The following is a 12,690-nucleotide window of genomic DNA, read 5'->3' on the forward strand; positions in this document are numbered from 1 at the left end:
ATTGTGGCTGCGGCGGAGGTAGAACCAGCGTTAATAGTTTGCAGCTACGAGTGCTTTTTTGCTCCCCCGCACTTTGCCCCGCGGGGGGCTGAGGGGGGTGCAGGCATAGAGAAGGGAGTGGCGGTGGGGGTTAGCACTTTGGAGAGTGACTCAGGCACAGAGCTGCTGACAGGCTGGGCCCTGGAAAAAGTGTGTTGTTTCTATAAGAGTTTAGAGACTAGGATTTTTGCCCGCCCGCTGGCTAGAGATTAACAGCGCTGGGGGGAAAGCAGCGGAATTTTCGCCCGCCCGCCCGGGAGAGCTGCTCAGGGAAAAAAGCAGCAGCTTTAACAGGATTAGCACAGAGGTTGAAGCGGCAGAAGTGAAGATGAAGGGTTAAAGGAGGGAGGGAACTGAGAGATTTAAAGCAACAGGAACCTGAGAACTAGATTTTTGGCAAACATCATAAACAAAACATTAAGAAATTACAAATAACGTGACACCCATGGTAGCGAGTTCAATGGGTATTTTTGGCAAACATCATGAACAAAACATTAAGAAATTATAAATATCTTTTTTGGTAACCTCTACGTGTCTGTTTTTTAACTCAGACTGTATCTCTTTAATGAATTTAAGCTCGGTACTTAGCGTGACACCCATGGCGTTTTCACTGGGTGAAGCCCCCAAAAGCCAATTAAGGGGCGGCGAGGGGGACGACGAAAATACTGCAGTTTATTTTGATCAAGGGCTGACTGTTTATACGCTTACCTTGGTGAGGTCCTTTTTTGCGTTTTACAAAACAGCTCCGGACTCGCCCGGCTCTCTTGGTCGTCCGAGTGTGGTGGTCTTCGAGCCCAGCGTTGGGCGCCAAAATGCGGGGTCCTAGAGTCCCCCGGAGAGGCCCGGCCAGCGGGGAAACGGCTGGGAGGCTCTTGGACTTCCGCACTCTTATTTTGCTGAGTTAAAAGAACAACCACACCTGTAAAAAATCTGAGAGAGGTTAGTAAAGAAGACCCCAGGCGAAGTTCCGGTCAGAGGCAAAATTTATTGATTCAGCATCTCTATATATAGAGGAGGAGAAATGGGCAGGAAAAAGAACATGTCAATCATACTTTTTGGCGGGAAGGTTTTTAGAACAAAGGGCAGTAAAATATTCAGAAGGGATGGAGACCTTATGTCTCCAAAGTGGGATCTGCAGCCGCTTATCTGGGCTAACATCAGTTTGTGAAGGGGGCAGGTTTTTGAAGGTAGCTATTAACTCCGGAAAGAAGCTAAAGGGAGTGGTCTAGATCTGGATTTAGCATTGAGGGTGTTCACTTTTCCTTTGGCTTTAAAGAAAAAATCTCCTTCAGCTGTGAAATACCTTTCCTGTTAGTCCAACAGCTTACAGCAAAATCAGCAGATGGGCAGCCTTAGGTAAAGGCTGCATAAAAGACAGAAGACAGAAAAATTGATCCTCTGACAGGATACTGTCTCCAACAACTTAAAAAGGTAATAATGAACAAAAAAATGAGAAAGAGGAGGAAGAAGAAATAAGAAGAAAGAATAAGGTGAATGAAGAGGAGGGAAGGGGTAAGGGGGAGGGGAAAAAAAGGGGAAAAAGAGGAGAGGGGAGGGGTTTAGGGAGGGGAGGAAGAAGAGGAGGAAGAAGGTGAGAGAGGCTGGCAGGGGGATACACGTGGCAGTCCATCTTCTAAGGGCTAGGCTCCCCTCTACAGGATTGAAGCCCTCACCCAGTCCAGGCCAGGCCAGGGAGCCCCAAGCAGAGCTAGAGTGTAGGCAGTAGGACCAGGGTGTTGGGGAGCACATCCCTCCTGCACCCCCAGACCCACGAGGTCTGTCTGTCCACGCTTAGCTCCAGTGGGCTATGTCCTGTCTTCTCCAGCTCCATGACCATCACTGTCTTCACCCCACTGGGGGCTGTGGTTTCAGGACCTTCAGGCCAGGGCTTCAGCCTTCTCAGGGATCACCAGAATCTCAGAAGGGTGGGGACCTCAGAACAGTGAGGGGGGCTTGTCAGTACCCAGACACGAACGGAGACCTCAGGACCAGGGGACATTGCCCAGAGGCACACCTCCATGAGTCCATCCAGGGAAGGAGGCTGTCCATGGGGGGGTCCAAGGCAGAAGACTGGAGGGGGCGGACAGGCAGCCTAGTGTTCCTAGTGTTCCACAGGACCTGCTCACCTCTGACACCTGCCTTAGTTCTATGGGGGTGGTGGGCACCCACTCAAGGACAGAGGCCTGGGAGCAGAGGGGCACCAACAGCTACCTCCAAGGGGTTCAGCCTAGCCAGAGCCCCAACAACTGGCCCATGGTCACACAGTGAGCGACCCCATGGCCCACAGCTGCCTCTGCAGCTCAGTATGTGACATCCCTGGTGACCAACTGAGTGCTTGGTGACCTGCTGAGTCCCCATAGCCCTGTGTGACCACCCGTGTCCTGTGTGACCATCCGAGTCAATGTGACCATTCACATCCCGTATGACCATCTATGTCTCTATATGACCATCTGTGTCTATGTGACCATTCTTGTACCCAGTGAATGCCTCTGTCCCCTCAGCAGAGACACCGTGGGGTCTCTTGCTCTTGGAGCCCAACCCAGGCCCAGAGCATCAGGCCCAGCACCCACTTCCTAGGTGCTGACTCTCCCAAGCTTTCCAGCTGATGCACCAGGCCAGGAGATCCAGAGGCCTGGCCTCTTGCACCCCATAGGTGGGCTGAGGGGGCTGAGACAGGCCAGTAGTGCCTACCAGGACCCAGGGAAAACACACAGGGGTTCGGCAGGCCCCTGAATCCCCGCCAGGATTCCAGCCCCACGGGGGAAGGTGGTCAAGGTGGGCCTGGCTGGAGGGGTCTCACAGCTGGTCAGATCTGTGCACTGGAGAGCGAGACGGAGAGGGGACCCCAGACAGGCCATCAGGAGGGACATGAGTACAGGAGAGGGCCAGCCCTGATCTTACCTTCACCGGTCACACACTGCCTGAGGACAGTGATCCCCGTGATCCTCGGGACCAACAATTAGTGGGGCATCGGGGCAGTGAGTGCATGGGGCTGCCAGGGCAGAAGGGAGGTGGGGGGAGCTTGGGACTCCCCCACTAGGCCAACTTGCACCAACAGGCAGCAAGGACGTCTCCCCCAGCTTTAGGGTATGGGGCTGAGGCGCAAGGGCACAGACAGGGGTGGACGGTGGGACTGCCCCGACCCCCCCAGACCCCACCCACCCCCACACTGAAAGGCGCGGACAGAACAGGGCCACGTGGGATACGAAACTGTAAACACGAGTCTTTAAAACAACAGAGGCCCCCACCCAGCAGTGCCCCGCGCCCGGCCTCCGCCCACCACGTGTGTGCGATCGTGCGTCCATCCGTCCGTCTGTCTTCCCTTCCCTCCCGAGCAGGGTCCATGGGCCCGAGGGATTCCTGAGATGAAGAAGCGGCCGAGGCCACCCCACCCCATCCCGTCACGTGTCCAGCGCGTCTCCGCGAGAGGGCGACGGCCCGCGAGGCCGGCCAGGGGGCCCGTGCAGGGGCGCAGACGGCGGTGGGGGGCCGGGGTTGCTGCGCTGCGGCGCAGGCGGCTGCAGCTCCAGGGCCAGCGCCGGCGGTGGGAAGTCGCGCACCTGGCGCCGGTACTCCAGGAAGGTGCAGGCCTTGGTGGCCAGCGCCACCACGTTCTTGCCCACGAAGATGGCCGAGACGCGGCTGTCGCGGAACAGGGCCATGTTGGCGGCGCGCGCCAGCACGGCCACCACGTTGACCGTGGCGAGGCTGAGCACCGGGTAAAGCATCATCTTCTGCGGCGCGATGTGCTCGCCCTGCATGCTGAGCTCGCTGAGCGCCACGCAGGGCAGCACGAGCAGCAGCATGTAGCAGTAGAAGAACGTGAGGCCCTCGGCCCACAGCGGCAGCCCGGTGCGCGGAGGCTCCCACAAGTTGGCCTGCATGTCCAGCAGGTCCAGCAGGTCCAGCGCCACCCAGAAGAGGCGGCCGCGCAGGTCCTCGCGCTTGCGGAAGGTGCGCACGTACTCCATGCGGTCCAGCGCCACGAGCAGCAGGAACAGGCCGGGCACGCACACGGACAGCAGCAGCGTCAGCGCCTTGCGGGCCACGGGCTCGGCCGCGCCGCCGCCACCCGCGCGCCTGCTCGCCTTGTAGTTCTGGAAGATGAAGTAGAGCTTGATCTCCAGCACGAAGATGTAGAGAAACCAGAGGATCATGGCGTAGCCGCGCTTGGCCGTGCGCACCTCGGCGCCCACCCACACGGCCACGTAGCGCAGCACCAGCAGGAAGCACACGTCGCCCACCAGCACGATGATGCACACGCCGATCTTGCGCGGGCCCTGGTTCTGCTCCACCAGGTACGCGTCCATCACGGCCATGCTGCCCATGATCACCAGAGTGGTCAGGCACACGTGACGCCTGTCCGGGGGCGGCAGCACCATGGTGGGGGCCCGTGGAAGGGAGGCGTGCGCGGCGTGCTCAGCCCGCGGGCATGGCGAGGGCCCCAAAGGCGCACCTGCTCCGGCCCGGCGAGCTGGGGACCTGGGGAGGAGAGAGCAGAGGGGACAGTCAGGGCCGGCCTGGGCAGGCAGTCCCCTGCACGCAGATGCTCGGGCCCGCGGGCACGGCAAGGGCCCCCTGTCTGGGCCAGCCGCCACAAAAGCGCACCTGATCCGAGCCTGATGGATGGGGAGGAGAGACCAGACAAGACAGTCCAGGGGTGGCCCGGGCACAGGCAAGTTGTCTCCGCACGCAGGCGCGCAGGGTGCCCAAAGGGCACTGCGGCCCCGCCTGGACACCCCGAGACCGGCTTCCCGCCACGGCCGAAGGGAGCGGAAGGGACGTGGCTCCTCCCCACCCAGCGCGCGTCCTGGTCCCCACTGGGCCCACGCCCGGCCGCTGAGGTGCGCGCGAGGCCCGCCCGCCTGCTCTCCCCATCTCTGCGCGCCCGGGGCCGCTCTCCCGCAAAGCCTCTCGGGGCTGTCCCTAGGACAGCTCGCAATCGCCCCGGCCCTGGTCCCCACGTCGCGGGCCTGACCATTCGGGGCTTTACAGCCCACTCCGGCCTGCGTACCCCGCGGCCCGCCCAGCCGCCCGCCGCGCGCACACGGGCTCGGGGCGCTGCCCGAGCTGTCCAGACCAGGGTGGCACATTTACCGTCACTGTGACCGGAGCCGGCCTGACGGATGCCAAGCGCGCGCGCGCACGCACACACACACACACACACACACACACACACACACACACACACACACACACACACACACACACACACCACACTCCCCGCCTCCCCCAGGCCAGGGCCCCAGCACGCGTCAGCCCCCCTGAGTTCGGCACCAACAAAGGAGGGGCGGAGACCGCGCCAGGTCCTGCTCTTGGCGCCCCATCCTCTTCCCGACGGCACCTCGGCCCAGGAGGACGCGGACCCCTCCTCGGGCTGCAGAGTGGAGGGGCGCACGGGGTACCGTTCCTGGAGGCCTCCCCGCTCCGTGCGCTCCGCCCACTTGGGGGCTGCGGCGGTGGGACAGACCCGTGCCCCCCAGCCCGATCCTCCAGCCCCATCCGTCCCCCACTCCGGGCCGGCCTTCCTGGGATCCCCTCCTTGCCATGCCCTGCTCAACGCCCAGGCCTCCGCACGCCGGGCCCCACGCCGCACGCCCGCACCCGCCAGCGGCGCCTCCGAGCCTCCCTCCCCGGGTGCAGCCCCGGTGCCCGCAGAACCGGGCGCCGCCGGGCCGCCGCAGGCAGCCCTACCTCCCCTGCAGGCCGCCGCAGCCTCGGCCCGCGCCTACCCGCTTTCGCCGGCCGACGCTGCGCCGCCCGGGCGGCCCCGCCGAGCTCTGCACCGGGCCGAGGCCGCGCGCGCGCCCGCCCCGCGCCGCCCCGCGCCCCCGCAGGCCCGGAGGGGCCGCGGCCCCGCCCCTCTGCAGCGCCGTTACCTCGGCGACGGCGGGTGTGGTCTCTCCGCGCCCCCTGCTCCTCCTGGCCGCCCACCAGGTGAGCTGGCCGGTGAGAGAGGCCCGAGCCGGGAAGGCCAGGCCGCGCGCGAGGCGGGCGCAGGCGGGCGAGCCGGGGCCCACCCGGGACAGGACGCCGGGGAGGGGGAGCGGAGGAGAGGAGGCGCTCCGGATGGGTGATGGGGACCCCCAAAGCCCGGCCCTCCTCTGGAAATCCTGAACTGCTCCTGCGCCAGGGTGGCTTCCAGGTGCTCCGCTGCTCCCCTACTTCTGGACAAGGGCTTTCCCTGAGATCAGCGGTGGGGTAGCAGGCAAGCCCAGTTTAGCAGGTGACCATACCACCGTACCACCGTACCTCTCAGAGTTCTCCAGAGCATGCCCGCGGCCACCGAGGCCCCGTCCAGCCGCCACACACACCCACACTCCCGGGGTCTGGGGCTCGCATCCCTCCTGCTGTGTTGGTCCCCCTTGGTTCCTTGGTTCTGTTAATGAGTCTTACACTGATTTTTTTTGGTTTGGGTTGGTTTGTATACATCTGCAGTAAATAATCCTCACAGACAGGAGGATAAAAAGAGGCAAGAAGGTAGGACACCAAATTCTATGCTCAGGGGACCCAACGGGATGCAGGGGATCGAAACCAGGTTGACCGTAAGCAAGGCAAACGCCCTCCCCGCTGTGCTGTCTCTTCAGCCCTGCACTGATTCATTTTTGTTATTGATTTTTTTTTTTGGAGGCTCAGTGGTCACACCCGGCGGTGCTGGGACCCACAGCGTACGGGCAGGCAGGCACCCACCCACCTGCCCTTCTGGGTTCTAGGCAGCAGCTGGGGCTTCTCGTAGCATCCTCTCACGAGAGGGCTCTGACAGGCCTGTGGCTACTGATCACAGGGACTCAGGCTGCCCGCAACCTTCCACCTCCGTCCATGTAGTGCCTGTCCCCACAGCTGGAGCTGGGAGACACTGAGGTGGCGGTGGAATCCGTGGAGTGGGGTGTCATATGAGCACTGTCAATCCTGGTGCCTGGAATAAAGATGAGTGACAAGAGGCCAAGACTGGGCTGGAGAATCCAGTGCTGCATCAGAGGACTCTGTTCTAACCCAGGTGCTGCACCGGGCCCCTGAGTGCAGGTGCAGGGCTAGCTCTCAGGGCACAGGTTTGTAGGTGCTGAGCCCCCCACCATGACACAGAATCAAGTCCACACGCAGCAGCCAAAGAGAGTTCAGCAGAGACCTGGCAAAGTTCTTGCATACAGCCCATCAAGGGTTTCCTGGTACATCACAGACCCCCCACGTATAGCCATGTTTGAGCCTGAACACAGCACTGTTGAATAGAGTCCAGGGTGTGAGCTTGGACACAGAGCACTGCTGGATGAGCCCAGAGAACTGAGTGAATCCTTGGGTACACATGCAGAAACAAACAAGCTTGGAGGAGGCAGCAAACATGCAGGGGTCCAGGAGGTGCTCAGTGTGCCCAGGAGTGGCTGCCTCAGGGAACCCAGGCCAGCAGATGACCAGAGCATTAGGGGATTCTTACAGCATGGGAAAAATCAGCCCTGACCATGAATCAGGCTCTTCTTTTCTGAATCCTCACCTGGATCCAGCCCTGACCGGGAGTCAGACAGGAACACAGCTCCAACAGCTACAGGAGATGCTCCAAGCTCTGGCCCAGATAGCCCACAGATAAGAGAGAACCTCAGAAGCAAGGGAATCCCTCTGTGCATGTCCCAGCCCCTCAACAAAATCCAGCTGTATGAAACTAAACCACACACAGAAAAGCAAATGCCGGAGCTGGAGAGATAGCATGGGCATAAGGCGTTTGCCTTGCATGCAGAAGGACAGTGGTTCAGATCCTGGCATCCCATATGGTCCCCCGAGCCTGCCAGGAGCGATTTCTGAGCATAAAGCCAGGAGGAACCCCTGAGCGCTGCCGGGTGTGATAAAAAAAAAAAAAAGAAAGAAAGAAAGAAAGAAAGAAAGAAAGAAAGAAAGAAAGAAGAAGAAAGAAAGAAAGAAAGAAAGAAAAAGAAAGAAGAAAGAAAGAAAGAAGAAAAGAAAGAAAGAAAGAAAGAAAGAAAGAAAGAAAGAAAGAAAGAAAGAAAGAAAGAAAGAAAAGAAAAGAAACAGAAAAGTGTCAACCAAAATGGGGAAAGGCTTAATTTGGAGAAATCAGGCCTTATGCATGGGGAAACAAAATCTGAAGAAAGACCCAAAGATACTACAGGAAATGCCTGAACTGGGGGCCAGAGAACAAAGACAGGGTTAGGGCACTTGTCATGCATGCAGCCATCTGAGTCAATCCTTGTCTACACAATGCAGCACACATGGTCTGGCAGCACCACCAGGAGCCAGAAGTAGTCCCAAGCACCACCAGGCATGATCCAAAAACAAAAGAGAGAAAGATGGGCTGGAGAGAAAGTACAGCAGGTAGGGCACTTGCCTTGCACATGACCAACCTGGATTCAATCCCCAGCATCTCATAGGGTCCACCTGAGCACCACCAGGAGTGATCCCTGAGTGCAGAGCCAGAAGTATGCCCTGAGCACCACTGGGTGTGGTCCTCTCAAAAGAGAAAGAGAAAGGCAGGGAAAAGAAAGGAAAGGAAGGGAGGGAGGGAAGGAGGAAGGGAGGGAGGGAAGGAGGGAGGGAAGATGGAAGGAAGAGAGGGAAGGGGAAGGAGGGGAGGAAGGGAGGAAGGAAAGAAAGGTGGAAAGGAAGGGAAAATAAGAGAAAAGGGAAGGAGGGAAGATGGAAGGAAGGGAGGAAGGGGAGAGAGGGAGGGAAGGTGGAAGAGAGGGAGGGAGGGGAGGAAGGAAGGAAGGAAAGGTGGAAAGGAAGGGAAAAATAAGAGGAAGGGAGAGAGGGAGGGAGGATGGAAGGGAAGGAGGGAGGAAGGTGGGGAGAGGGAGGGAGGAAGGAAAGAGGGAAGGAAACAAAAGGCTCTAATTTCCCCTTCCCTTGGCTGTGGGTAGGATGGGGGCCACTTGGTTGGGGGGTGCAGCACATCTGGTAGGGAGTCCCAGAGATCACACTTTCATTTGACATGGGGGACCCCCAAAGCAGCAAGGCCACCATTGATGCTTGCCCCTAATGAACTTTTTGTCAAATGTACTTTTGATGTTTTGTCTAAACACTCCCTGTGAGGAGCTAGACACGGATCACTATGCAGGGATCACTATGCAGGGTGCTTCTTTTTGGCATATGGGAGGCCTGGATTCTCACCCTAGACCCACCTGGTCCAGGAAGAGCACAGCCAGGAAGAGCCCAAGCATTTGGTTATGATCTATAAACAAAAATAAAATTAAAAGATTTAACCTAGGGCCCGGAGAGATAGCACAGCGGTGTTTGCCTTGCAAGCTGCCGATCCAGGACCAAAGGTGGTTGGTTCAAATCCCGGTGTCCCATATGGTCCCCCGTGCCTGCCAGGAGCTATTTCTGAGCAGACAGCCAGGAGTCACCCCTGAGCACAGCCGGGTGTGACCCAAAAACCAAAAAACCAAAAAACAAAAAAAAAGATTTAACCTAAAGACTCACATTTTCTCCCATAAATCTTAGTACTTTTGGCTTTTTGTTTTCTGAAAGAGGCCACTTTGTACATTACCTGAGCTGTGGCTCCTTCCCACAGGATGCTGGATGCCACCAGGGCTCACCCAGAAAAGACAAGGAGTTTGGGGATTTTGTTTTAGGGCCTCCTCTCTTTTTTTTTTTTTTTTGGTTTTTGGGCCACACCCGGTGACGCTCAGGGGTTACTCCTGGCTATGTGCTCAGAAGTTGCTCCTGGCTTGGGGGACCATACGGGACACCGGGGGATCGAACCTCAGTCCATCCAAGGCTAGCGTAGGCAAGGCAGGCACCTTACCTCTAGCGCCACTGCCCGGCCCCGGCCTCCTCTCTTTCTTGGTTGCTTCTCATAGTTCCTTCCTTCTCTACATCCCGGGATCACTCATGGCAAGACCATATGTGGTCCTGGGGATATAGGACTCTGGTTGACCACAGGCAAGGCAAGTGATGCCCCCACCCCTCAGCTAGACCATCTGTCCTTCGGGCCATAAGACTTATTTCCAGTCTCAGTTTTTTGAGTCACATGTCCACTGCTGGGTGATGCTGCTGTGCTAAGTTTTGTATCTACCCATGTGAGCAGTCAACTAAATTCTTTTTTTGGAAGGGGAGAGGGCACACCCTCTGGTACTCAAGACTCCTGTCTCTGCTCTCGGGAATCGCTCCTGGCTAACTGGGGGGTACCTTATGAAATACAGGGAACCAAACCCAGGCAAGCTACATGCAAGCACGCGCACACACATACACACAGCACTGTGCTATGGCTCTGGACCCACTGAGCACTTTTTGGTAACCTTTGCCCCCCAGTCCCCTACATTTTGGTAGATTTGGGGGCACACCCAGCAGTGCTCAGGGGTTACCCCCAGCTCTGCTCTCAGAAAGCACCCCTAACAGGCTCAGGGGACCATATGGGATGCTGGGAATTGAACCTGAATCCATCACAGGCCAGTTGTGTGCAAGGCAAATGTCCTACCACTGGTGCCCCTTCCATAGGTTTTTAGATCAATGTGTTGCTCAGAGAACCCCAGTGGAATTCTGGTAAAAAGCATGGCTAAGGTGGATCCAGAGCACAGGATGTCTTTGTGGGTACACTCCACTCCATTCCAGGGGTACTGCTCTCAGGGCACAGGCTGTCAGCCTGCTGTGCAATGAGTTCCTAAGTTTGGGGCTCTTTCTTCCCTTTTTTGGTTTGTGAGGCACACCTGGCAGTACTCAGAGGACCATGAGGTCCCACAGATGAGGCCAGGCCCCTGCATGGCCAATCCAGCCTTAGCTCATGGAGCCGTCTGCTGGCCTCTTGTGCTAGTTGACGCTGTAATGAATCCAGTTGCTTTCTGGCCTCTTGTTATTCCTTGTCATGGTGAGTTCAAGCACAATGGGTTGTTGCGGGAATGCATGAACAGATATCTTTTGTTTTGTTTTGTTTGTTTTTGTTTTTGGGCCACACCCGGCGTTGCTCAGGGTTTACTCCTGGCTGTCTGCTCAGAAATAGCTCCTGGCAGGCACGGGGGACTATATGGGACACCGGGATTCGAACCAACCACCTTTGGTCCTGGATCAGCTGCTTGCAAGGCAAACGCCGCTGTGCTATCTCTCCGGGCCCATGAACAGATATCTTTCAGCCTTGGTGACAAGTGGAAAAACGACCAATCACACCAGATAAGTCTGTATAACCTGCATCTTGGTGAACTGTCAGTCTAAGGGTTCTATGGATTCCTTACATTGCAGGCAGCAGCCTGAGAAACACCATCTGAAAATTCAGCTTCATGTCCTCACTGTCTTCTGGCTTAGCAATTGTGGCTGGAGTGCAGGTCCAATGTTGGGTGCCTATGGTGGTGACAGGATGCCCTTGTCTCGTGCCCAGCCATGGAGTGTTACAACTGACTGTGGCTTGCTCTGGGTCTTGTAGAGGGCATGTAAGATTAGCACACAAACCACCTTGTTTCACAGATCTTATTTAATTGCTCAAATTGGTAAGACAGGCACATAAAAAAGTAGTAAAGGGGGCTGGCTACTGCACAGAGGTAAGGTATTTATTTGCCTTGCATGTTGTCAACCAGGGTTTGATCCATGCATCCCATATGGTCCCTCTGCACTGCCAGAAATGATTCCTGAGTACAGAGCAGGAGTAACCCCTGAGTATCAACAAGTGTGGCCCCCAAAAAATGAAGTCAAGGCCAGAGAGGTATTACATAAGGTGAGGCTCTTGCTCTGCACATGGATGACTTGGGTTCCATTCCCAGCCCTAAGGGCAGCACCTGAAGTAAACCCTGAGTACCACTGGTGTGGTCCCCAAACAAAAATAAAACTAACTAACCTGGAGCCAGAGAGAGTGATAGTACCAGGGGTAGGGTGATTACCTTGCACACAGTTGATCCCTAGCATCCCATCTGGTTTCCTGTACAGAGTATAGAACCAGGAGTAAGCCCCAAGTGCTGCTGGGTGTGACAGAAAATAAAAGATGCAGTCAGAAACAGGTAGCTGAAAAGGGGGCCTTTTTTCACAGTGAGCTGGGTTTATATATGGTCCCCACCTTTTAGCTATTCTGAGTATCTGATTGGTTATACCCTATGAAGTCATCTGGTTAGATGATCAATCAAATTGTGTATGCAAATGAAATGTCTTTGCTTGTGGGGCAACCAATCAGATGACACAGAGGAATGTAATGCACCCTTATGCAAATAAGATCTGAAAAAGACAGACAGCCATGGTGCATATAGCCTTATATAGGCATGTTAAAAACCCATCTTGCGGAGCTGGAGCGATAGCATGAAGGTAGGGCGTTTACCTTGCATGCAGCCAACCCAGGACAGGTGATTCGAGTGAAAAGCCAGGAGAGCTCTCCACCGGGATGGGCAATGCTCTGGAAAAGTATGATTCTTGTTTTCTCTTGGGTTAGGGCAACTTTAACTACCAAACTTGTGGGTTTGCAAGAGTGATGGTTTCATGGTGATCGGAGGAGTTGGGAAATGGTATCAACTTTCCCTTTTTCACCCCAATGATTTTCTTTACAAGTTAGTCTTCTATGAGAATTCTCTTCATCATCTCTTTTTTTTTTTGGTTTTTGGGTCACACCCGGCAGTCACACCCGGCAGTGCTCAGGGGTTACTCCTGGCTGTCTGCTCAGAAATAGCTCCTGGCAGGCACGGGGGACCCTATGGGACACCGGGATTCAAACCAACCACCTTTGGTCCTGGATCG

The 12,690-nt window shown here is 56.5% G+C and overlaps 1 protein-coding gene across 1 annotated transcript; it reads right to left on the reverse strand.

Moving 5' to 3' along the window:
- Positions 1 to 3,242: 3,242 nt before the first annotated feature.
- On the reverse strand, positions 3,243 to 4,479 carry TMEM121 (transmembrane protein 121). Its single transcript, XM_049790555.1, has one exon. It carries the CDS (start codon positions 4,419 to 4,421, stop codon positions 3,441 to 3,443), a length of 981 nt encoding a protein of 326 aa, XP_049646512.1. The 5' UTR covers positions 4,422 to 4,479; the 3' UTR covers positions 3,243 to 3,440.
- Between the last annotated feature and the right edge of the window lie 8,211 nt (positions 4,480 to 12,690).

This window comes from Suncus etruscus, chromosome 17 (genome assembly GCF_024139225.1).
Source record: "Suncus etruscus isolate mSunEtr1 chromosome 17, mSunEtr1.pri.cur, whole genome shotgun sequence".
Taxonomy (NCBI): Eukaryota; Metazoa; Chordata; class Mammalia; order Eulipotyphla; family Soricidae; genus Suncus; species Suncus etruscus.

What these genes read in the sequence shown, in the direction of transcription:
- TMEM121 (XM_049790555.1), bottom strand. Translation starts at nt 4,421, where the DNA reads ATGGTGCTGCCGCCCCCGGACAGGCGTCACGTGTGCCTGACCACTCTG.